Source organism: Plasmodium chabaudi (assembly GCF_900002335.3).
Source record: "Plasmodium chabaudi chabaudi strain AS genome assembly, chromosome: 3".
Classification (NCBI taxonomy): Eukaryota; Apicomplexa; class Aconoidasida; order Haemosporida; family Plasmodiidae; genus Plasmodium; species Plasmodium chabaudi.
Window position 1 is genome coordinate 258,293 of NC_030103.2, and position 25,244 is coordinate 283,536.

A 25,244-nucleotide genomic window follows, 5' to 3' on the forward strand; every position below is an offset into this window, starting at 1 on the left:
GTTTCGCCGCATATTTTTTTTACCTACATATATACAATTTTTTTTTTTTTTGTATGCCGTTTTTTTATAATATAACAAAAAATTGAAAAGAAAAAATGACATAAAAAAATGCATTTATAGAATAATTTATTTTTGTAAAAATTTATATATTATACTTTTTTTGATAGTGAAAAAATAGTATTTGCTGAAAATGATGAATTAAAAAAAAATTGAAAACAACGAAAAAGTATATATTCCACATAATTCGATATAACAATCATATGTATTAATTATTGAAAGTGAGCATATACATATGTTAATATTAACTATTTTTCAAATATATATGTGATAAAAATAATTGTTTTTTACTCTGGACACCTTACACTCGTTATGCGTTTTGTTTTTTTTTTCAAATGAAATAGAAACATACAAACGTGTAGCAACAGTATAGGAAACAACAAATACATGTACCAAATTTAATGCAGCTATCCAAATGTTTAAGAAATTATATACATTACCTAAGAGCTCAAAATGAATTAAAACAATTATGCAATAGTAATTCCATTTTATTAATAAAAAAATGCATCCATGTATCAAGTGTGTTTAAATTTAAAAATGGTAACAACCTGATTGGTGATGGAAAAAGGAATGGGGTTGTCATAAAAAATGGAAACCCCTTTGATGAAAATGATAAAGAGAATTATATGGATCAGCAAGATGAAGATAAATGTTTAGTAAACACAAACTTTTTATGGAAAAATAAAAGTATTATAAATAATATGGACAATCAAGTGAAAAAACAAATCGAAATGATTTTACATTCCTATAGATCTAAAAAAATAAATGATTGTACACAAGAAATATTAGAAATTGTAAATAGGTGTCCTCGAAATAAAGACATATATATAAATAAAAATTTATTTTTACCTTTTTATAAAATATTAATAAAAAAAAGATATTATTTAAATAATTTAAAAAATAATATATATGAAAATTGTTCTATGAATATATTTGATTATATTCATTATAATATTAATGAGCATTTAAAATTTTATAGTTTAAAAAATATACATGAATTATTAACTTGCTTGTCAAAATATTTATACAAAAATAAAGCTAGCTTAATTACAGATGAATTAATTAAAAATATTTTTTATTTTTCTTTTTTCTCCCACTATAACAATTTCAATTATAAAACTAGTAAGCAAACAAATTATTTAAAATCAAAAAAAGAGATACCCTTGCATGAATATAATGTAGACACAAGTCGACAACCAGACATAAAACAACCGAGCGTGGAAAAAAGCACAAATGATGTTACTAATGTTTGTGAAAATAATAATGATACCAAATTAGAAGGAGGGAAAAAAAAATTTACCTATGATGAGGAAACTTTTTTTTATTTAAAAGGTTATGTCATTTTTTTATCAAACCATCCTAAGTATGCCAATAAAAAAATACTATCTAACATATCGACCTTAGCAAATAAAATTCCAAATTTTGAAATAAACTCGATTATGTTATTATCTTTTTTGTCAGCCTATTTAAATTTGTTAAAAAAATGTCGTGAAAAAAATATTAGTAACTCTATTTTTATAAACAGAAATGCAAACTACCACATCTTGCACACAATTTTGAAGGACTTCAATTTGAAGGAAGTTGAAAATGCAGGTAAAATGCAAACGAACAAAAATGAAAATAATATACACGATGCTACTATTTATGATGCAGAAAAGGAGGGTAATACGAATGAAGGGTACACCTTATGGAGTTGTTCGCATATTATTAATGTTGTAAAAATTTTAAAAATAAAAAATATTCTATCCTCAAAAGGGTTCGAATCGGATGAAGGGGAAAAATTGTTACATGAAGCATTTGCTAACATTATAAATAAGCTTGACATATTTTATTTGAATGATCAAAATAATTTTATTAGTTTATCAAAAAATGAAATCGATAGCTTTTTTTGTATATATACAAATTTATCAATATTATTAAATGAAGTAGTGAATAAAAGAGATACGTTTTTTTTAATAGCAAATTTTTTTATGAATTCTTTTCAAAGTATATATATATATTACAACAATTTACACATTAATATGTTAATCAATTTGATAAATGGAATTTACAACCAGATATGTGCATACTCTAAAATATATTTATATGAAAAACATTTTGAAAACATTTTAAATAACAATTTTAGTGAAGGAAATAGTTGGGAAAAAATGAAAACTCCAACACACTTACTAGGAATAAAAGATGGATCCAATACAGAAAACAATCCTATAGCTAGCTGCCTATATTTAGTAAATGATATTAGTACATGCTTATTGTGTTCAATTCAAGAACAAAATCAAATCTCTCTAACAAAATTGATAACTATTTTAAACTATATACATAAAATAAATAAAATATTTCTTCCTTATAATATAGTTAACAATTTAATTTTTAACTACATTGAAGAAATTCAAAAAAATATTAAAAATTATGATAAAAGAATAAATAAGGAGAGACTAGAAAATCATCACATTCTTATATTTATGAATTTATATCTTTATTATAAAAATCGAAATATCTTAGATCTCAATTTGTTGGAAAAATGTGTAAGCTTTGTAAATATTGATGATCAAAATATAGGAACAATCGATGAAACAGAAATTGTTATGTTCCTTAACTTTTTTAAAAAATATCATCAAATGAAAAGAAAAACCACTGACCCAAACTTAATAACTACACAAAATAAAGAAACCAGAATGAACAATTTAAAAAAATGCGACTCCAAAGTAAGTGAAAACACTAATGAGGATGCTGAACTCTTTTCAGGAAGAATTTTTAAATTTTTAAATCCAAAACATCAAGAGTACAACTCAGAAAATTTTGATTTATCTATTAAAAAATGCATAGACAAAATTGTAAACAAACTTATATTTTCACACACAACTAAAACGGAGCATGCTGAAAAAGGTCATTTAAAAAGGTTAACACAAAAAATTGAAAATAAAACGAGTTGGAGTCCTTTATATGATATGCAACTAAACGTGGATGGAAATAAAATGAATACCTCTCATTTGGATTCTGAAAAGGTTTCACAAAATAAACTTAACCTTTTTCAAATTAGTAGTGTATCTATGAAAAATGAAAATATACGATATTCTATAAATTTATATTTTATATTATACGAAATTTATTTTTGTCATTATCCAGTTACAGAAAAACAAAAAGAAGTATCACTATCCTTTTTAACAAACCTTATTAAATTAAAAAAAAATAATTTAAATGAAGAAAACTATTATCATATACTATCCTGCTTTTTAAACATAAAAAATTTTAATCACACTGTATACTATTTGTATGAACAGTACATAAAGAATAACTACAAAAAGGTAAACATAAAATATGTTGCTTTAATTATGAAACAAATGCTTGAGGAATTTGCTCCAATTTCAAGTAGTACCAAAGATGGCAGCTTTATTTTTGATGATAAAAATTGTATTATACAGATAAGTGAAGATAATTCAGTTTTTGAAAATATTATTTATTTGTCTTGTAACTCTTTAATGTGTGATACGGATTATGTAAATAATTTTCGACACTTTAAAGAAGTACTTCATAGCTATTGTGAAAATTATATAAACTATTATATTATAAGAAACAATTTTAATTATTTTTCCCTTTCCTATTTTAACAAGTTTATATATTATGATCAAATTAAATTAAATAAAAATGTAATGATTATGTTGTTAAATACGTTTTCAAATTTGTATTACACTATAAATAAGTATTTGCATGTGAAAAAGGTAGAAGAAATCGACGGAAAACAAGCCAGCAATTTAAATCAACGGAATAGTGAACATACCAACGTATCCAGTTGGGAAGAAAATTGTGAATATGTAAACAAAGAGACGGGATACAATGATTTTATCAAAAATAAATTATTAAAAAATATAACAAAAATAATACGAAAAATATATATAGATATAAAACGAACAAATAATACAAATAATAAAATAAAAATATCAAATAGAGAACTAGTTGATATAATGGTTGCTTTAAAAAATACAAAATCAAGGCCACATAATATTTTATTTTATTTATCAAACATGTATATCAATCAAATGCTTAACAACAAATTTACTAAAATAGATCATCATGTAAAATATATAAATAGTATAACATACCTTGATTTTGTAAATGAAGCAAATATGTTGTATATGTCTACTATTGCAAAAGATGAAATAAGAATAACAAATATAAATGAAAATATGTCAGAAAAAAAGCTTATTTCTTTTTATCATATTTTATTTGATAACTTTTTGAAACTTCCTTCGACAGCATTATTTGTTCCAAACATATCGACATATCTTCTGAATATAATCATGCTATATTTTGATGTACTAAATTATAAATATGAAAAAAAAAAAAAATTATTAACAAAAATAATTTTTTTTATACAATCATTATTAAAATTGTATTATGTGGACAAAGTTATATTGCCAAACGATTTAGATAAAAGAAATATATATCTTATTTTTTTATTATTCTCATTAAGCAATAATAATAAATATATAAATATATCATCATTACCCTTTGAAACATTAAAATTATTTTATAATAAAATTATTTTGAAAAATGTTGATAATTTACAAACTCCGAAAATATATTCCTCTTTTGTACATCATACTATATACAACTTTGTATTTCATTTTTTCAAAGAATATCCAAATAAATATAAAATTATGAATGAAACAAAAATTCATTTTTATAATGTTGACTTATTTATAGAGAAGAATACACCTTCATAATTTTGTTTGATCAGATATAGAACCAGTTGATATAACCTATCGTGTTATCATATCTCTTGGAAATTTTACTTATATTTTTTTGTTTAATTTTTTTATTTTGTGTGCTTCATACCATTTCAGGGTTACCATAAACCCTTATCATTTTTTTTAAATACGTGACTAGACAATCTAAGCAAATGATATTATCATTCGCATATTGTGTGTTTGTTTTATTTTTATAATGTTTTTTTTTTAGCCATTTATTAAAAATTTTTAATGCACCTTTTTTTCTCGGATCTTTAAATCGGTACCCCGTTACACCATCATTTTGGTCAGGCAAGTCTACATTTTTATTTTGAAAAATATCAAATTTGTGACTTTGTTTGATTTCAAAATTTTGGGATATTAACACATTCTTCTTTTTAACAAATTTATGTCTTGATTTGAAATAATTCAATTGAGTCCAATATTTATTTTTGCATTTCGCTTTTAAATTATTTTCATTTTTTTTTTGTCTCCCCTTATGTTTTTGAGACTCAATTTTGCTATTAAAAGGGGTGTTTTTTTTCGCATTGCCTTTTTGCGAATGTGCTTTATTTAATTTCGCATAAATGTTTCGATAAATGCCACTATTACTATTATATACATAATCCATGTACTTATCATGTTGGTTCTCCAAATTAGCATGATCGTTGTGACGTGTTTTTATAATTTTGTTAAGTTTTCTATATTTATTATAATTATCTTTTTGGGCATTTTCCAAATATGTAAATTTTTCTGGGCTTAAAATGTAATTTTGATTAGAGTCATGTATGTCTTTCATAATTTGGTTACCATTTATTTTTGAGCCTTTCTTAGTAAATATACTTTTTTTTTCGAGTTTTAAAGGGGAAAAATTATTAAAAGTGAATTTAACAAAAAACCCATGAAAATTTCTCTTTTTTTCTTTACCCTTAATATTATCATAATTTTTTAAATTAGAACTTTGAATATTTTTATAATTATTTTTTAGACATTCATCATAAAATTGGATCAGATTATCTATATCGGTATTTTCTTTACATAAAAGAAAAAATAATTTTTTAAAATCCTGAATTTTGTTACCCTGAGCTTTGAAAATATTTTTATAATTGTCTAATTTAGTATTCTTTTTTATTTCTCGAATTCGTTTTTTCCTAGGCATATATATTTTTTTTTTCCACACACAATCCTTTTTACAACAAAATATGTTGATAATATTATTATCGCATACAAAATTTAAGACATTATTTTTATGATAATCATTCGGTAAATTTGGATGTAATATTATTTGATCATTTTTAAGGACTTTCGTTCTTATGTGTATTAATTCTAAAGATATAAACCCAGCAAATGGCGGTATTTTCATATATTTTTTTTTTATGCCTATACAGGACTGAAATGACAAAATAGCTGATTGGTGAGTTAAGTATAATATTATTTTGGGGGTATACTTTTTCTTTTTTATTTCAAGCCTTTCAAATAGTCTTACACTTATTAAAAAATTAATAACAACATCAATTAAAGACAAACCACTGCACATCCAAGACACATATCTATTATTATATTCAAGTTTGCTAATCCATTTATAGCATTCATATATTTTATGAAAAAAAATTTTTTTTTTTTTTTCTTTTTTTTTCTGAACAAAATTTTTAAAATTTATTTGGCTGTTTGAGGTAATAAAGCTTGCTGAGCAATCTCTACAATATTTATTCAACTTGTTATGCTCACAAACTTTTGAAAACAATGGTAAATCATAAAAATTATTTATTTCTTTATTATTGTCTATAGTTAAAATTATGCTTCCATTATATTTCCTAATACTATTGGTATTATGAATGCTCACTGGGCTTGTGCTAGCCAAAATTTTATTACAATTTATTTTTTTCGATTTAAAATTGTTATTAGCTAGATTACACACAGTATTAGATTGAGAAGAAAAATTCTCATATCCCTTTTTAATATCAAACATAATATTAATATTGTGATATAAGTATGCGTCATATGAGCTTACAAATTGTTTAATTATTTTTACACTTTTTTGTTTTCTTTTAAAAATATGATATTTATAATTATATAATTCCATGTTATCATTTTTATTACACCGATATGATATGGAATTGATTTGAAGAGGTTTTATTTTATGAACGTTCATATGTTCATTTTTCAAATTAGCTAAAATTGGAAAGTGTAAATAATTTTTTATATAATCTGACGAATAATTTATTTTTTTTAGATCATTCAAAATTATAGATTTATTTAATTTTTTCTTTAATATATATATAGTAGAATTATATTTTTTTAAAATCGTAAAAATTTTATTGTGTATAATATCTATTTTGTTGTCTTTTTTGTTTTGAAAAATTTGAAAAGGTTTATGACCCATTTCTTTGCCCTTTCTTTTGTTTGAATAATTATTATATGTATTGTTTAACAATAGGCTGAATCTACAAATATAATTTGATTTCCATTTTGTTAGATAGTAAACGATAGCTATTTCACTTTTGTAATAATTATTTAAAACCTTATAAATATCAGAATTTTCAAAAATAAAATTTTTCAACATTTTAATGTAGTTATTTGTCGACTTGAGTGTTGCTGACATAATTGTATCTCTTTCCGCAACTTTAACAATTGAATATAAAATATATAATATTTTTATAAAATAAAAAAATATATTAACATAAAAGTTTATGTAATTAATTATGTGCATAAACAAATCGTATCTTTCTATCATATTTGTGTATCTACATTTTTTTTTATAGGAACATAATTTACAATCAAATTTTATTGTCTCTTCAGTACTATCACTAATAATAAAATGATGATTTTTCATCAAGCATTTTTCTAACCCTTCTTTATTTTTATTCCACCATGTATTCCAAATATCGTTATGAAAACAATTGTTAAATGTCTCTTCGTTAAAATTTTTAAATATTTTCCATGGGTTTTGAAAAAAATCAATTTTATTAATATATTTTAAGAGGAAAAGACTCATATATATATTTTTATTTATGCCTAGAATACCACAAATAATTGCATAGGCTGTTAATTTGCACCGTTCACTATCCGTTGTGCGAATAGATAAATATTCATTTATAATTTTTATGAACATATCATATGTTCTTTTCTTTCTTTTTATATCATAATTTTTTAATTTTTTTTTTATCAAATGTTTTTTATGAAAATATAAATGATTTATGTAATTCAGAAAAAGAGAATTTTCTCTTGTCTGATCATCTACAAACAATGATTTTTTTGTAGTGCTCACTTTGTTCTTTACACAAATAAAATCATTTATCGTTTCTTTAATTTGATGTTCTTCGTTCCATTTAAAAAATTTAAAGACTTTATCATTCCTTATATGTTTATATTTTTTATTATATTTCTTATTTAATTTGTTTAAACTATAATAATATTTTCTTAAATATTTTCCAATTTTTATTGATTGTTCAAACCCTAGAAAAGTTAAGCTTCCCTTTTCTTCTACAAATGGCCATACATTTTTAATTTTTTTTTTGGGGGCTCTAGCCCCATGTCTCATATAAATTATATTTGCAACTACATTAACTTCAAAATATGAAAAAACACATTTTCTGCATATTAATACATCTTTTAGAAATTTATCAAACTTAAAATGGGAACACAAATAATTATTCCTCCTTGAGTTGTACAATTTAAATGAACAACATAATGATGACTTCAACTTTTTCTTCCTCTTTCTAAGTTTGTTATAAAAGAAAATATTTGTTTCCTTTTCATTTTCGTTTTTTTTGGCATCCTTTTTTCTTAGCATTTCGTAAAAAACACAAATATGTGCAAACCGAATATCTTAGAACTCTTGCTCTTTTATTTTCCTATACTGATTATTATGCACATACATAAATAAATATGTATGTATACAAAATGAGGAAGCATAACATAGCATGTAGATCTATTGGCGTTAAAATATCTCAGCTAGCTTTTTTCCATTTGGCAAAAAAAAAAAAAAAATTATAATAGGAAAAATGAAGTGGTGTGTGGTTGGTCAAAATATTTTATTTTAAAACAATATGCTCTTCATTTTATGCATATTACTTTGATATATTTATATATATGTCATGTTTATATTATACTTATGTAGATCCACAAACTTAAATATGAGTAGCCTTGTTTTGTCGTACTATATATTATGAATAAAATTGGCACTAATATTTCAGCATATAATTATAGTTTCATTTTGTTATTTTAATTTTATTAATGAAAGCATATTTTTCATATGACACCCTTAGATTTTCCTATATTTATATATGCACTATTTATTATACAGTTTAGTGCACACATATGCAATATATATAGTTAAATATATATACGTATATACATGCATATATGTATATAAATTTTTACAGGAGAATATCCCATATTGAAATTTAATTATTTTTTGCTTTCCATAAAATAGATTGTAAATTTTATAATTAAAACATTTTCGACCATTTCAGCATGCATATAATACCTATGTCTGTGTATTATATATGTGCTTCAATTTATTTTCCCCCTTAAATGGAAAATTTATTTTTATATAATAATTATGAAAGCCTCCTTTTAATAGTTGGCTAAAATGTAAGAGTGGAAAGTGAGGAAAAAAAAACGTGTTGCTACCACTATATTCTTTTCAAAAACGAAGAAAAAAAATGTTAATAAATAATTTTAAAAAAAATGGAAAATTGTATAATCTTATAAGTGCCTTTTATTGGGTATGCTAAATCTCTATATAAATATATTTTCTATTCAAACTGTCCATTTTGTGACATATTTTATGTAAATATTATGAACAGTACATAATTTTATAAAGGAAGATTATTCATATTAAGAAATTAAGTACATAGGTGTGCAAACGAAACAGCTAAACATATATACTAACATTATGCCTGTATATATCCATATAAATGTGTAAAATTGAAAGCATATATATGGAAAAAGTGGTACTTGATCCAATAAATGTTGGGCATAAAAAATAAGCGAGTATAAAAGACAAAAAATAAATAATAAGAAGTATAACATATAAAAAAATGCAGTAAAAAATAATTAAACAAAATAAAAATACAAATTTCTATGAAAAAAATATAGCAAAATGAATATATATAATATTGGGGCATATTATAATTTTCATATGGTTTAAATGTTGTGTTACCCCATATGTGCGTAAAATAAAAACCAATATACAAAATACAATCGAACTAATAAATGCCTATGTACAAATTCCGATCACATTTCATCGCTCTATGTGTTTACATTAATATTGTTTCGAAACTTCATACGTATGAGCACCTGACTTATGTAACTCCAAGTTAATTCAACTAATATATATTTCAGAGATGGTTCATTTGTCAATTTTATATCGTATTTTCATAGGTATATAATATATGCATTTATTTATCTATCCATATTTTAAGAAAAGAAGAAATACTTCACCCTATACCAATGGCAACTATTTTATATAATATTGCAATCAAAACGGAATGCAAACAAATAATAATAATATATATGCTTATATAATTTATATGAACTAGCATGCAGTTAATTTTATTTTTTTGTTCTTCCCCACAACATATTTTGATATATAATTATTAATTTTCATTTTTTATATAGATCTAGAAAAAAAAAATAATTAATATACTCTTTATTTATTATTGTTATTTTTTAACATATCACAAAGCATTCTATTTAATTTTTTTTAAAGTTTTTTTTTGTGAAAAATTTAGAAGTGTATTTTCCTCTTCACTCTTCCAGCAGTTACAAATGATTGTTTTAGAAATAAAAAAAATTAAAAATACATATTAATATATAAATATTTCCAAGGTTTATAATTTATTCTCCCCTCTCTTTCTAAGTTTTTAATACAACCATCGCTATATTTTTTTTTTATATGAACATGTATATATTTTATTTTCCAAATTTGTATATGAAATATAATATCCCTACACATTTTGAAGTAGCAAATATAACATATTGAAAAATATATCGAGAAAATTATCAGAACAAAAATAATAAAATCCGAGAAAAAAATATATATAACCTCTTAAACCAAGCAATATAACTATACAACTAAATAAATAACGAAAAAAAATAACATCATTTTAATGCTGTTTCACAAAATGAAGATCATTTTACTTTCCATATTTTTCCTATACTATGTAAACGGTATGCACACATAAATAATACATGCATGTACATATATTCGTATTACTACATTATATTATGATATTTTATTTTTTTTTTTATTTAGCCTTTAAAAATATGAACAACCATGTCTCATTGCAAATAGCTAGTAGACGAAGTGGAAAATCAAACTTTAGAAATAGTGACAATTTTTTGGAAAAAAGAAAATCAAAAACTTCTTTGAATAGTACATTTGATGAAGTTAAAAGTATAATATCAAAGCAATTATCAGTTGAAGAGGATAAAATAGAGCCAACTTCAAGTTTTACTAAAGTAAGAAAAAAAAAAAAAAGTACAAAAAAATATGTCTTGTTCATATAAATATGTACGTGCATATTTTTTTCATTTTATATTTTTTATTTTTATTTTCTACGTTTGTAGGACTTAGGAGCTGATAGCTTAGATCAAGTTGAATTAATAATGGCCTTAGAAGAGCATTTTAAAATTACGATTTCAGATCAAGATGCTTTAAAAATTAATACAGTTGAGGATGCTATAAGTTTTATAGAAAAAAATAAAAAGCCGGATGCATAATGTGTGCATAAATATTTAGTAAAATTTGAAAATTTGATGGAGGAACAGCTTTTTCCAAATGTATATGTACCGCCTATTTCCAAGGCACAATAAAAATTGCAACTGTTGCTGTATTTTTATATATTTAATTTTTTTTTTTAAAAACACATTTATTAACAAAATGCTATTTACATATATATAATGATTGATAAAAGAAAAATAACAGTTTTCCCAATTTTATTTTTATACGTTTTTTTTATTTTGTTATTATTTTATCATACTTTGTCTTAGTTTATTGCTATTGTTATTGCTATTATTTTTTTTACTTTTTTTTATGAATGAAAAAGAATGTAATATGCATATAATCTGGTATGCAACCTTAACAACAAAAGTGATAAAAAAAAATAAATTTACTAATATTTTTTTCCCATTGAAAAAGGATATATTTTTGAGAGTAGATTAAAAAAAAAGAGAAAAATATATTACCTATATATGCACATATATATATGGATAGAGATACCCATTAAATTTTAAAACAAATTTTGTTACACTCTCCTAAATATAATATCTTAAAATAATTTGTTATTTCATTCTGTTTTTATTTCCCTTTTTACATTCTTATATAGTAACTTACAAAATGACAAAGATATTATATTATGTTTATTGATATGCCATCAAATTTTATTGCTTTAAAAGCTAATTATTATATAAATATTTTATTAAAAAAAATAAGTATTTATTAATAAACCACAGAATGATGTAAAAAAAAAAAAAAATGGGAATATATAGCTAGTCCCTAAAAAGTTGGCAGTATAAAATTTAACCAATTTGTTGAAATATTTTTTTTTGTTACTAATCAAAATAAGGCTTTATAAAGCATATGCATATAATGCGAAATTATTTGCCTTCTCAACATGTTTAATATCAAAAATGATACTTAAAAAATAATAAAATGCTGCAAAAACATGCCTTTGGCTTTGCTTTTTATTTCGGTTTTATTATTTTGAGTATTACAACTGGAATTAAGTGTGTGCATTTGAAAAGACAGATTAACGAGAATTTATTTGAAACATCACAACATAAATATCCTAGCTTTTTTTTAGGAGACAAACATAATATAAAAAACAGACATTTTTTAAAAAATTACAATAAAATAAAATATTATAACAAAGAAGAGAGTAAAAACAAAAGAAATAATCCATATTTGCTGTATGGTCATAAAAAAAAAAATAAAAATCATATTGAAAATTCGAGTTTAGAACAAACTTTAAAAACTAAAACATCAGCAAAATGGAGCCAAATAAATAAAAATGAAAAAGGGAAAGGTAGTGAAATAAATTATGACGAAGATGATGAAGATATAGAAATGGACGAGGATGAGGAAAACGAAAAAAAAACAAATAAACAAATTTCTAAAAGTATTAAAGAAGAAATTAAAAAAAAAAATAATGAAACATTGACACTAAAAAATTGTAGTATAAAAAAGAAAAAATTAAATAACATTATGGATCAAGATGAAGAGGATGGTTCTACACCTGAACAAACAGATGAAACAGAAGAAGCTGAAGAAGCTGAAGATGCTGCTGATGAGGAGGAGGAGGAGGAGGAAGAAGAAATAGTCATTACAGAAGAAGAGTTTGGAAACTTAAGTAAATTATGTTCTGAAAAAATGAATAAAGTTTATGAATATATAAAAAAAGAATCATACAGATTTAATTTAAATAATGTTTCTAGTGCGATGTTTGAAAATGAGAAAGTAAAAATAAACGAACAAATATATACAATAAATCATATATGCCATATAAAAAAAAAAGAAAACTTATTTATTATAACTCCATATGATCCTTATTTTGTTAATTTTATTTATCAACATTTTATTAAAGAATATAATGAACTAAAATTTTATATAAAAGATAAATCAGTATATGCTGTTATACCACCTTTGTCTGAGCATTTAAAAAATGAAATTAAAAATAAAATTAAAGATAAAATCGAAGAATCAAAAATAACTCTAAGAAATGTTCGAAAAAAATTTATGACCAAACTAGAAAAAATTAAAAATTATATTGGAAAGGATATTTATTTTAAACAAAAAAACCATATCCAAAGCTTACATGATCAGACAAAAAAAAGCATTGAAAAAATATTCAATGAGGCGATATAATTTTTGCTTTTATTTTGTCTAACGGATAGTATGCATCCCTTCTCTGGCTGTTATCATGCCTCCAAGTACATACATTGCACTTTTGATTTTTTGCCTTTTTCGCTTTTTTCTCTTTTCCCCTTTATTTTGGCCTCTTCATGGTCAATGCTTAGAATATGCTAAATCGTATTTTGTATTTAAAATTTTATATTTTATATTTTATATTTTAAATTTTATATTTTGAATTTTATATTTTGAATTTTATATTTTTTTCGTTTTATTTTTTAAGTTATTAAAAAAAGGTGACAAATTAAGGCATGCATATATGAATATGCGTGTGCCTATACAAAAATATAGACAGGACGCCATATGTTTGCAATTATGTGCATACACATTAATTCACTATGCATGTATAAGAACATATATTGGGGTCAACTAAAAAAAGGAATGAAAATAAAAAATTTATTACAACATTAAACATATCCAAGGAGCTTCACATTTGTGCCATTATCTGCATGAGTAACCCTAGAAAAGAAATAATAAACATGGGTATGCATGTGAGAATATTTCAAAGTGTAGGGCATAAAATTGGAATTATTTCCAGATATATATACAAAAAATAGTAGGGCTAGCAAAACAAAATATAAGTTATATATAAAACATCAAAATATTAATTTGGCTCAATAAACTTACTTTCTTATGGTAAAACTTATGATATCATTCATCGAATAAACCGTATTATTTTTAACAAATGTATTCTAAAAAATTATGTAAAATAAGATCAAAAATTATTAAAAAAAAATCAGAAGAAAAAGGGAAAAAGAAATATACAACTTTTTTTTTTAATTACACTTTTTCCTTCATAACAAAAGTCTTTAAAATTTTCATCAGTTATCATTGCTTCAATAAGTCCAAAAATGCCCATACGTATATTTGATGGTTCTATGTTATTTATTTTTACTTCTATAAAGTATTAAAAAAAAATTGGTGCATCCATTATATTAATTACAACATTGTCTCATAATATAACATAAAATAAATGTATTATCTGTTCATATTTTTTTGTTACTTATTTTATAATTTTCCTTTAAAACTATAATTAAAAGCTTAAAGCTTATTTTTAAAAACATAACGGTAGGGTCATGATTTAGTGTCATAGGTTCCTTCTCTTTTAACTTTATGGCGTTAAAGCATACGCTGAACCCTTCGATATCATGATTTATCCTGAGCAAGAAATATGGCAAGTAGCAATATAACGATATAATACCATTGTCAATATGCATACGCAGGATATATTATCACGTTATACATTTCATATATCCGAGCAGCTGTTTCATTATTTTTTTCTGCTAACTCGTTGAGCACAATCTGTCTTTTTTTTCAACTTACTTCAGCATAAAATTGGATAAATAAATTGCTATGCCATCCCTTACATTGTTTATGTGCATCGGGTGTAATTGTGCTACACAGCTGTACAGGTGAAAATAAAAATATTACATAATATTGAGCGATAAAAAATGCAAAAAAATATATACACATAATATGCATATTAAAATTACCATATATGTGCAACATTAAATGTTTTTTTATTAATTATCAATTCTGAATCTTCTTGTATTGTACTTAAAGAATTTGTTATGTGTTTAAATTTGGGTATATGCATTAAGTGGTTATTCTCTGAGAATTCAACAAATTTACACATTATATATAATAACTATTTATACAATAAAACTGTATGTGTAGAACTCAAACAAATCACATGCATAGTGTTTGTAAAATTGATATGTATGTATGCATATGTGTAGGGGGCAAATGTAATATATGTATACATATACATGGTGTGCTTTTTATATAATGGGCGAAATAATACCTTCTTGGAACTTATTAATAATCTTTTCCAACTTGCTTGTTCTTAGTTCTTTTAATTTTGTAATTTGCCATGGGTTTTGGGCCATGTTATACCTTTATTAATTAATTGAAAAATAATAAAAATAAAATACACAAACAACTTTTTATTATTTTTTATTCTATGGAATATTTTCACATGTTTAATTTGCATGCGCATTTATATATGTTATGGTGACAGAGGAAAAAAGTCTATAACTTCAAACATTTCCTAACATGTATAATTTAAAAATATAGGAAAGCATGTTTTATTTTCATTGTATGTTAAGAGGCTATAACTGACAAATGTATAATCATTTACACGTAAATTTTATGCCATAAATTAAATATATAACAATTTAGAAAAGCTACGATCATATATATACTGATAAAATAATACATAAAAATAGCTGTTTTTTACTGCTATTATAATAATTAATATGTATTATTATTGTCAATAATACAATTTTATTTTTAATATTTTATTTTGTTTTTTTTTAAACTGAGATTGCCACCTTTTTATGAACAGTACAGGTAAAATTTATAGCATTCATGTTATGCGTATATATATTTTAATACATCCACATGTATTGTACATATTTTTTTTTTTCCATCATGTTTTCAATGTATTTTTTTCTGAACAGTTAATGTAAATTTTATTATTTTATTAACATACATTCATAAATTTATTAACATTAAGAAATGTATGTATAAGTGTTATATAGTCCCCACAACATTTTTTGGATATTGTTTTCCCATAATTATATTTACCCAATTTTTTTTCCGTTTTTGTGATTTTTTATAGTTTCACATAAATTTTTTAACATCATTCTACCAAACAAAAAAACATTTCAAATCGATGATATATATAATATATATTTTTTTTGTATAAAATAGTTAACGATAAAAGGGTAGGGGAAAATGATAATACGAGCTTTTATTTTTTTTCATCTATTGTTCTTAAATTGTGTATTGTCACATAAAAATATAATTCAAATAAATTATAAAATAAATTCCTACTCAGATAATAATGATAATATAAAATGGAATAACATAGGAGCATTTGTATTAGATAAAAACCAAATATATAACACATCCAACACTTATATAAATGAAAAAAATAAGCTTATCAAAAAGTTAAAAGAGAAAAATTATGACTATGCTTTATTTCAATTGTGCTATAAATCTGACCCCCAGAATTGTATACAAACATATATTGATAGAAAGAAAATACAAGATCCAGAAAATTTTATTTTATTAATAGGCTTAGATAATAATTATATGCCATATGTGTTAAACTATCGAACCTATGATAAAGCCAATGATAAAAATATAAAAGTATTCTCTGATTTACTTGCAATCAAGGTTTTATCAGTTTCTTTACCAATCAATATTAATAAAATACAAACCGATGATAATATGAATAAAAATAAGCCTAAAGGAAATGAAGGAGGGAAAAATAAAGAAGAACCAAAATCATTTTTGAGGAAATACTGGATCTATATAACTATATTTTTATTGTCTCTATCCTTTTCAAAACACCTTACTGAGAATCCACAACAATCAGAAGAATCGTAACTCTTAATCATCACTTAGTGATAAGAATTGCGAAAAATAAATCATCAAAAAGGAGAAGAAGCCATATTCTAACTTATATGAAAATATAAAATTATATATTTTTTTTGAATATTTTATTAATTTTTTTTATTTTTTTTTACATTTTTTTCTTTCAAAGAAAGGAATGCCATAATAAAAAACCGAAATTTCTTTCACCAAATTTAAATATGTTTATGTAATTTTTTGTCTAACACATACATGCTTAATTTTTTATATGACTTAACTATAATTCCAAAGGAAGTGTGCATATTTTTATACTCTTATTAGTTATATGTATTAAGGGTATAAATACACACACAAAAAATAAAGCATATATTTCTTTTAAATCTATATCATAAGATTTGTATTAAAATGCCATTTATTATAAATTTAATAATTATGAAAAAGGAAAAAACGGTTATTCCTTTGTGATATGTATCTATAGACATTTTTATTTTTTCTCTTTTTATGAAAGCCCTCATCAATAATCTTTATAATCCTAATTAAGTTTAACTTAATTTTGCAATGGCGTCCCCAAAATGGTTAGTAAATTGTGATTAGGGGTGCATCGACTTATGAAAAGACAGGAAAATCTGGGTTTAATTTTGTAATATTTCCATTCATATGAAATATATATGCACACGCAAGGTTTATTGATGTGCATAATATGTCAACTCTCTCTAAATAGATGATTTTTTTTAGATTTATAATATTTGAAATTTATTATAATAAAAATATATAGGCATTTTCGATTTGCTCGTTTTGAAAAAGGGAAATAAAATAGTCACAAAAAAAAAATACAAATTTGAAATCGTAAAATAAATAAATCACACATAAGTGAAAACATAATGTCCTTCAACCCAGACAAAGAATTAACAACATAATTTTATAAATACGAAAGAATGCACATATGGAGTTTTATCTAAATATAGAAAAAGAAAAATTTAATGAATGATATTAAAAAAATAAAAGTAGACACAAGTATATTATCATTACATATATGAAGTTACAAAAAGAGGGATAGCTGATGCCCAATAAATATTATGGGGAAAAAAAAAATTTTATTTTATTTTTTTATTTATGGTATATTTATCTTAGTATTAGTAAATTATGAATATGTTAATAATTTCGTAAAAAATACGTTTCAAAAAACGGGTAGTGAAAATGTTAAGAAAAATGAAGGACCATCATATTATGAAATTGAAAAAGAATATATTTCTGAACCTATAAAATATGGAACTAGCCAAAATGAAAAAAATTCAATCCGATTTTTAGATATATTTCCTATTATACAAAAATATGTAAAAACCTTTTATGAATTTTTAATAAAAGATATACAATGGGATGAATGGCATAAACATAGAGAACCTAATAATGATCCTTACTGTATGCATGATATGAAATATGTATACCAAAATAATTGTATTTTACCATACCCTAAATATTATACTATGAACGATTTCAAAATAAATACCGCTAGAAAATTATCTATAAGGGAAGATACTCATGAATTAAAACCATATGTTACTAGAGGACAAAAGAATGAAACAGTTGTTAATTTACATGAATATTTTGTTAAAGAAGATGAAGTGAAATTAAAAAGTCCTGAAATTTTTATAACACCTAAAGAACAACTACATCGAGTAGTTATAATTTGTTCGAAACCCTCTATACATTATAGTCATGTTATAACTAGACCATCGACTGCAATGCAAGATATTCTTGATGATAATCAAGAAATAATATCAACAGATAGTTCATATCCTGTTATATTTTATCCTGAAATAAATAATTGGGGATTAGATAATAAGTTATCAACTGGTATGGTAGAATTTTTAATTCCACCATATAGCGCGAAAACAAATGATCTTATAATTACCTGCGCAAATATAGATGCAAATGATAGTTACAAATTCGAAGATTTCGTTATTATTCGAATTAGAGTACATAAAACTTATAATAAAATATTAGGGGTAAGTACTGATAAAAATGATAAACCATACTTTGAAGAAATTATTAGTGATGAAAAAGACACATATGAATTTGAAGGATATTTAGAAAAAGTTGTTGGAATAAAATTAGAAGGATATGAATTAGATCCACCAAATTGTTTTAAAAGTGTATATGAAGATGATAAAAGAATATATTTAGAAGTAGAATTCCATTATTCAAAATGTATAAACCTAGACAGAAAAAATTATAAATTAAGATTTTTCTTTTTATCACAAGATTTTGCAGATTATGAATACAAATTTTCATGTAATATAATTAATATACAAACTCAGAAAAAAAAAACTATTACATTTGGTGATGGAATGGGAACATCTGATTATCGTTTAAAAATAGTTGATGATGATAGTCAAACAATTAAATATTTTAATGATATACCTTATCAAATTTGCAATTTTGATTATAATTTAAGTACAAAAGGTGAAATTCAAATATGTGAAAAAACAATAAATGAATTTAGTTTATTTATGTATAATTGTGAAGAGATACAAGATAAACAAGTTGTATATGGTCAAGAGCCAGCTAATACAATAAAATATTTAAACAACGTGTTTCATATAAGTAATTTTACAGATTTATTTTTTAATACAAAAGATATAGATATACCAGAAATAAATCAACAATTTAAAGGTTTTAAATTTTTAATGACTTCATTTATAAATCATGGATCATATCCATTAACAATAGAATGTGGTGTAACAGATGGTAGTACAAGTTACAAAAAAGCAACTATTTTATTACATGTTCGAACAGATTTAAAAGACAGACCAGTTTCATTTTGTGATTTTAGAAAAGGGAAATTATATAATTATTTAAATGCTTATACTGAAGGAGATTCATGTAAAATAATTGCAAAATCAAATACAAGCTTCGGTTTTAGATGTCCCGAAAATACAAAAAAAATGCCTGAGAAATGTTTTATGGAAGTATATGAAAAAGGATACCCAAATAATGCCAATAAAATGAATACTCAAAATATTATTACTTATTCATTTGAAAATCCAGAATATGCGTTAGCTGGTTTTAATTACACATTAACAAAACCATATCAATTTGAATGTCACTGTGTAGATAATGAAACAGAAAAAATTGTAAAAACTGTTTTAGTAAAATATGTCAATGAAGATGAAATATATGATTATAATGATCTTCCAATGGTGAATCATAAATCGAATATTGTACATCCATATAAAACACATCTATGTGATTTTGCAACACCAGATAATATATTATCACCTGTAACAGAGAATCCAGTAAATTATGTTTGTAATGTGTTTCCAAAACCGTTAGAATATGTAGCATTACATTGTCCAACCAATTTAGTAGATGTAGAAAATGAAAATGAAATTTCAAAATTGTCAAAGGAAATGCATAAAGAAGAAATAAAAGCTGAATTAAGAATCAGACTTCGAAAAAGAAACATCTATTCAATGTTATATCATATTCCAAAAAATGCACCATCATATGTAATAGACAAAAATATGCAAAGTGTATCCAACATAGAAGATATTATACCTGGTGTTATTGTTTCAGATCAGGTTATTGAACAAATAAGCAAAATAGAAAAAAATGAACATGGTATTTATGATGCATCTATAACTCCTAATGAAAATGATGAAACAAATATTTTATTTAAAAAATATGTAGGAAAAGATAATAGTATATCTAATGGGTTCTTTATTTTTCAATTACCTCCACATATAGAAACAAATGAAACACTCGAATTTTTATGCATAAATAGTAACACTAAAAAGAATTTAAATATTGGGAATAATGGTATAATGACTGTACATGTAAGAAAAGGAGGCACTAAAATAGATGGATGTTATTTTTATAAAAATGTACCTCAAAATAGCTTTTTAAAAGAGAGTATAAAAATGGGTTCTAATGTAGAATGTAAATTCGAAAGTGATGGAAGTTTAGAATATTTTGGTATCCAATGTCCAGCTCAAAATGGATTATTTTTATCACCAAATAATTGTTTTTCTCAAATGTATACAGAATCAAATGAATTAGTAAATATAAAAAATGTGGATCCTGATTTTGAAGTATTTTCAGATAATAAAGGATTATCCTATCTAAAAATATCGCAGACATATTTAGGATATTCAAAATTAACGTGCTACTGTAATGATAAAGATATAGTTAGTAACATAGATGGAACACCATTGACTCAACAAAATAAAATAACAATTGAATTCAACATTTCTAATAAAAATAATTCAGGAATTCAAAAAACGAATTATGCAGATGTATCGAATTTTTTAGTTGGATATGAATTTTTAAATAAAAAAGCAACCCCAATTTATAGAAAAAAACATATTTGTGATTTTACAAAAAAATCGAATTCTCTTGAACCCGTGGATGAAAAAGATATAATTGATTCATGTTATATACATCTAGAACAAAATCTAAATATGGTTCAAGTTAAATGTCCAAAAATTATAAAAAATGATGATGATATTTTTGATATAAACACAGCAATAGATACGAATCTAAGATCAAGAAGTAGTCACCAAAATAATCTACATCTAGATAATAGAAATATAGAACCCGAAGAATTAGAGAAATATAAAAATATAGAATACATACCAGAAAATGATGAAGTAATGCATCTAGATAAAAAAGAAAAGTTAGAGGACATACTACCAGGTGTTATTATATTAGACAAAAATAAAATGTTTAAAGAAAAAGGACATTTCAGTTTTGTTACTCCATTAATTGTAGAAAATTTATTAATATTAAAAATATATTGTGATAATAGTAAGACAATAATTGATAATAAGAAAGGTAAAAAAGGTATTACAGTGATAAGGGTTTCTCAAAATACAACAAAAAATAAATTTTATGGATGTGATTTTTCAGGTAATCCTAAAAAAACATTCTATTATTCTCATGTTTATGATTTAGAAAAACAAAATGAATTTTGTGAAATAGAATTAAAAGAAGATATAGTAGTTAGTTTAAATTGTCCAACGGGTAAGATTAATCCTAAAAATTGTTTTAGAAATGTGTATATAAAAAGTAATATGGATGAAGAAACAACAGAAAATATAGAAAATATATTTAACGAAATAAAAGTTATAGATGCAGATTATTTTATAAATAATTCATCAACCTTTTTGATAATTTCAAAGATCACTAAAAAAGAGTTTGATTTTTATTGTACATGTGAAAATTATAAAACCCAAAATGTAGGAACAATATATATTAAAAATTATGAATATCTAGGTTCAAAACCCAAATATAAAAATAAACAAGTTTCCTACATAGATGTAGTTCCATACTATTTAAACGATACTTATGTTTGTGATTTTACTGAAAACCATTATTCAATTTTACAAAGAAAAAATATTAACATTGAAGAGATACTAAAAAGATATTTACAAATGGTTAAAAAATATGAACATGAAGAATATAACCATTATAATTTGAATCTAAAATTAAAAAAAGAAATTATGAAAAAGCAATATATAGAATATTTAAAACAAAAAATTAAAGAATTTGAAGAGAACCCATTTAATATTACAAAATATGTTAATCAATTAATATCATTTAGATGTAATATTGATTTGAATCCATTTGATAAATTTGTGATCAAATGTCCACCAAAAAATAGAGGTAATACAGATGTAAACAGTCAGGATTATTTTGATTCAACAAATACAATTATTGATGGAGTTAAGTTTGAAAATTTTACATATCGATCTAATCTAGGACTTAATGAAAATAAAATGGTGGAAAAATTAAATAAAGTTTTATTTGGATCTCTCTTAATAAATAAAAATAAAAAATCATCTTTTTTTGAACAAGGGTCATTAGAATTGATTATTTCTCCATATTCTGAATCTTCAAAAAATATTGTTTTTTCATGTGAATATTTAGAGAAAGATGAATCCAAAAGAATTATGGGTACTGCATCTATATTTATAAAAAAAAACGATAAAAAAATATTAGGATGTCATTTTATTGATAAGTCATTTGATGTAAACTCTTTAGAAGAAACAAATAAACATCTAACATCGATGGCATATAAAAATAATTCATTTGTATTTGAAGTAGACTTGATTGAAGGCAAAACAGTTTATTGTGATATAGAGGCTATAGAAAATGATGTAGTTGGTTTAAGTTGTCCTTATAATTTTATTACAACTCCTGAAAACTGTTTTGAATATGTACAAATTGAAGGAACAGATAAAGAACTTGAAACACATAAATTAGATAATCTATTATATGGTGTTAAAATATTTAAAAATGAAATGTATAAACATAATTATACTCCAACATATATTATATTACCAAAAAGAATCAATAAATCGCATAAAATATTTTGTTCATGTAATTCGATAAATTCAATCCAAGTTGGGATCATACAAATAAATATCATTGGTGAAGATTTAAATAACTGGTTTAAAAAAGAAGTTACTCATAATATATATGCATATCAAAGGCAACACTATTTTTATGATTTTTCTTCTGGAGACCTGAGCATTACATCTGAAAATGAGAACCCAATTTTGATCCTTTCAGACAAAACATATGAATCAAGCAAGCAATCAGATGCAGCTGTAAATCTCGATACAAATGAATCACCACAATTGAACAGACTACGATTGAGCTCCCAAGAAGGTTCCGCATCTGTTGAAAAATATAAAAGCAATGATCCCATTGGTCAAGAAGAATATGATGATGGTAATATTCTGAACCCACTTCGAACAAAAAAAGTATATGAAATTACTGTAACCGCATCAGAATTCAGTACTATAAAAATTGTATGCCCTTTAAGAAATAATGATCAATTCAAGCAATCCAAAATAAGTCCAGAAAACTTTTTTGAATATGTATTAGTAAAAAATAAGGAAATAGGAGCAAGAACAAATTTATCATTACTAAATTTAGAGCGCTTTGATAAAATGATTATCGAAAAATTTAAAGGAATCACCAAAAAAAGTAAGCTTGAAGAAGAAAAAAACAAAAAAGGAATATCAAACAAGGAGGATGATGATATTGATGAGGAAGAGGAGGAAGATGAAAAAACAAGCGACATTATTAAGGAAGAGATTAAAAAAGTAGAGTATGACAACTTGGGAAATAAAATAATTATTTCAATTAAGTCCAAAAAACCCAAAGCAACTATTGAAGATGCAGATAAAGCATATATAAATCAAAAAATAAATGAAAGTGAAAAATATATTGTAAAAAATATAAATGATGTTATTTCATATGTTAATTATATATCAGAAATAAATGAAAATACATATTCAAGTACAATATATTTTTCACCTCTTTTATTAAATAAAGCACAATTTTTTATAACTTGTGATAATTCATTAACATTAAATCAAAGTAGGAGAGGTAAAACAGCTACGGTTAAAATTAATGTTCAACCAAATTCTTTAAAAATTATGGGATGTGATTTTGTTGGAGCTTATTCTTCTTATTTTGTGTTTAGCAAAAAATGGGATCAATTACAATCGAATTATGTTTGTGAAATAAATATCGAAGATGATTCTATTGTTGGATTGGCTTGTCCTCATAATACAAAAATGTATCCTTCAGATTGTTTTGAAAGTGTTATAAAAAATAATAAAATATATAAAAGAAATGCATTAATAGAATATAAAAATACATTTCTTTATCAAAAAAATGGAAAACCTACATTATCTTTTATACAAATAAAAAAGGTTTATTCAGATAGCTTTATTTGTAAATGTTTTGAAAATAATAATGGAAATTATAAAGAAGTTACTATCAAATTAATTTATAAATCATATATATTAGGAACTCCAAAAATGACTATAAATAAGCCATTTATAAAATATAAAAATATGAATTTTTTGAATTATCTGATTGGAAAAAAATTTTAATTTTTATAAACATAGACAACCTTTTTTGATTTAATGTTGTTTTCGTTTTGCATACATGTGTTTTTTTTTTTTATGTATATTATTGTTATAATATTTTATTCACTTTTTAATATTAGAGCACATATATGCATATATTTTTTTGTATTATCTGATTTTTTTGTGATTCTAATTTTCGACAAAATGAGTCTTTATATTGGTGCTTTAAATATTTCAGTCGGTTCTACATCTAGTTTTTTTCGTTTCGTTCAGAAA

At 23.3% G+C, this 25,244-nt stretch overlaps 7 protein-coding genes across 7 annotated transcripts; 5 read left to right on the forward strand and 2 right to left on the reverse strand.

Annotated features, from left to right (window-relative positions):
* Window positions 1–458: 458 nt before the first annotated feature.
* PCHAS_0307600 (conserved Plasmodium protein, unknown function) lies at window positions 459–4,781 on the forward strand (the record flags this gene model as incomplete). The annotated part of the gene is made up of 1 exon (XM_728297.2): window positions 459–4,781. The coding sequence occupies one exon, from the start codon at window positions 459–461 to the stop codon at window positions 4,779–4,781; it is 4,323 nt and encodes a 1,440-aa protein (XP_733390.2).
* Window positions 4,782–4,887: 106 nt separating this feature from the next.
* On the reverse strand, window positions 4,888–8,577 carry PCHAS_0307700 (conserved Plasmodium protein, unknown function; the record flags this gene model as incomplete). Its single annotated transcript, XM_728298.2, has 1 exon — window positions 4,888–8,577. One exon carries the CDS (start codon window positions 8,575–8,577, stop codon window positions 4,888–4,890), a length of 3,690 nt encoding a protein of 1,229 aa, XP_733391.2.
* A 2,323-nt stretch (window positions 8,578–10,900) lies between these two features.
* Window positions 10,901–11,513, forward strand: PCHAS_0307800 (acyl carrier protein, putative; the record flags this gene model as incomplete). Its single annotated transcript, XM_016799680.1, has 3 exons — window positions 10,901–10,961; window positions 11,047–11,252; window positions 11,361–11,513. The coding sequence occupies 3 exons, from the start codon at window positions 10,901–10,903 to the stop codon at window positions 11,511–11,513; spliced, it is 420 nt and encodes a 139-aa protein (XP_016653182.1).
* Window positions 11,514–12,444: 931 nt separating this feature from the next.
* PCHAS_0307900 (ribosome-recycling factor, putative) lies at window positions 12,445–13,656 on the forward strand (the record flags this gene model as incomplete). Its single annotated transcript, XM_737052.2, has 1 exon — window positions 12,445–13,656. The coding sequence occupies one exon, from the start codon at window positions 12,445–12,447 to the stop codon at window positions 13,654–13,656; it is 1,212 nt and encodes a 403-aa protein (XP_742145.2).
* A 452-nt stretch (window positions 13,657–14,108) lies between these two features.
* PCHAS_0308000 (conserved Plasmodium protein, unknown function) lies at window positions 14,109–15,590 on the reverse strand (the record flags this gene model as incomplete). Its single annotated transcript, XM_737053.1, has 7 exons — window positions 14,109–14,160; window positions 14,329–14,393; window positions 14,486–14,598; window positions 14,705–14,859; window positions 15,025–15,105; window positions 15,195–15,312; window positions 15,506–15,590. The coding sequence occupies 7 exons, from the start codon at window positions 15,588–15,590 to the stop codon at window positions 14,109–14,111; spliced, it is 669 nt and encodes a 222-aa protein (XP_742146.1).
* Window positions 15,591–16,440: 850 nt separating this feature from the next.
* PCHAS_0308100 (conserved Plasmodium protein, unknown function) lies at window positions 16,441–17,097 on the forward strand (the record flags this gene model as incomplete). Its single annotated transcript, XM_733712.2, has 1 exon — window positions 16,441–17,097. One exon carries the CDS (start codon window positions 16,441–16,443, stop codon window positions 17,095–17,097), a length of 657 nt encoding a protein of 218 aa, XP_738805.2.
* Window positions 17,098–18,158: 1,061 nt separating this feature from the next.
* On the forward strand, window positions 18,159–24,992 carry PCHAS_0308200 (6-cysteine protein P230p, putative; the record flags this gene model as incomplete). The annotated part of the gene is made up of 1 exon (XM_016799696.1): window positions 18,159–24,992. The coding sequence occupies one exon, from the start codon at window positions 18,159–18,161 to the stop codon at window positions 24,990–24,992; it is 6,834 nt and encodes a 2,277-aa protein (XP_016653183.1).
* Window positions 24,993–25,244: the final 252 nt, after the last annotated feature.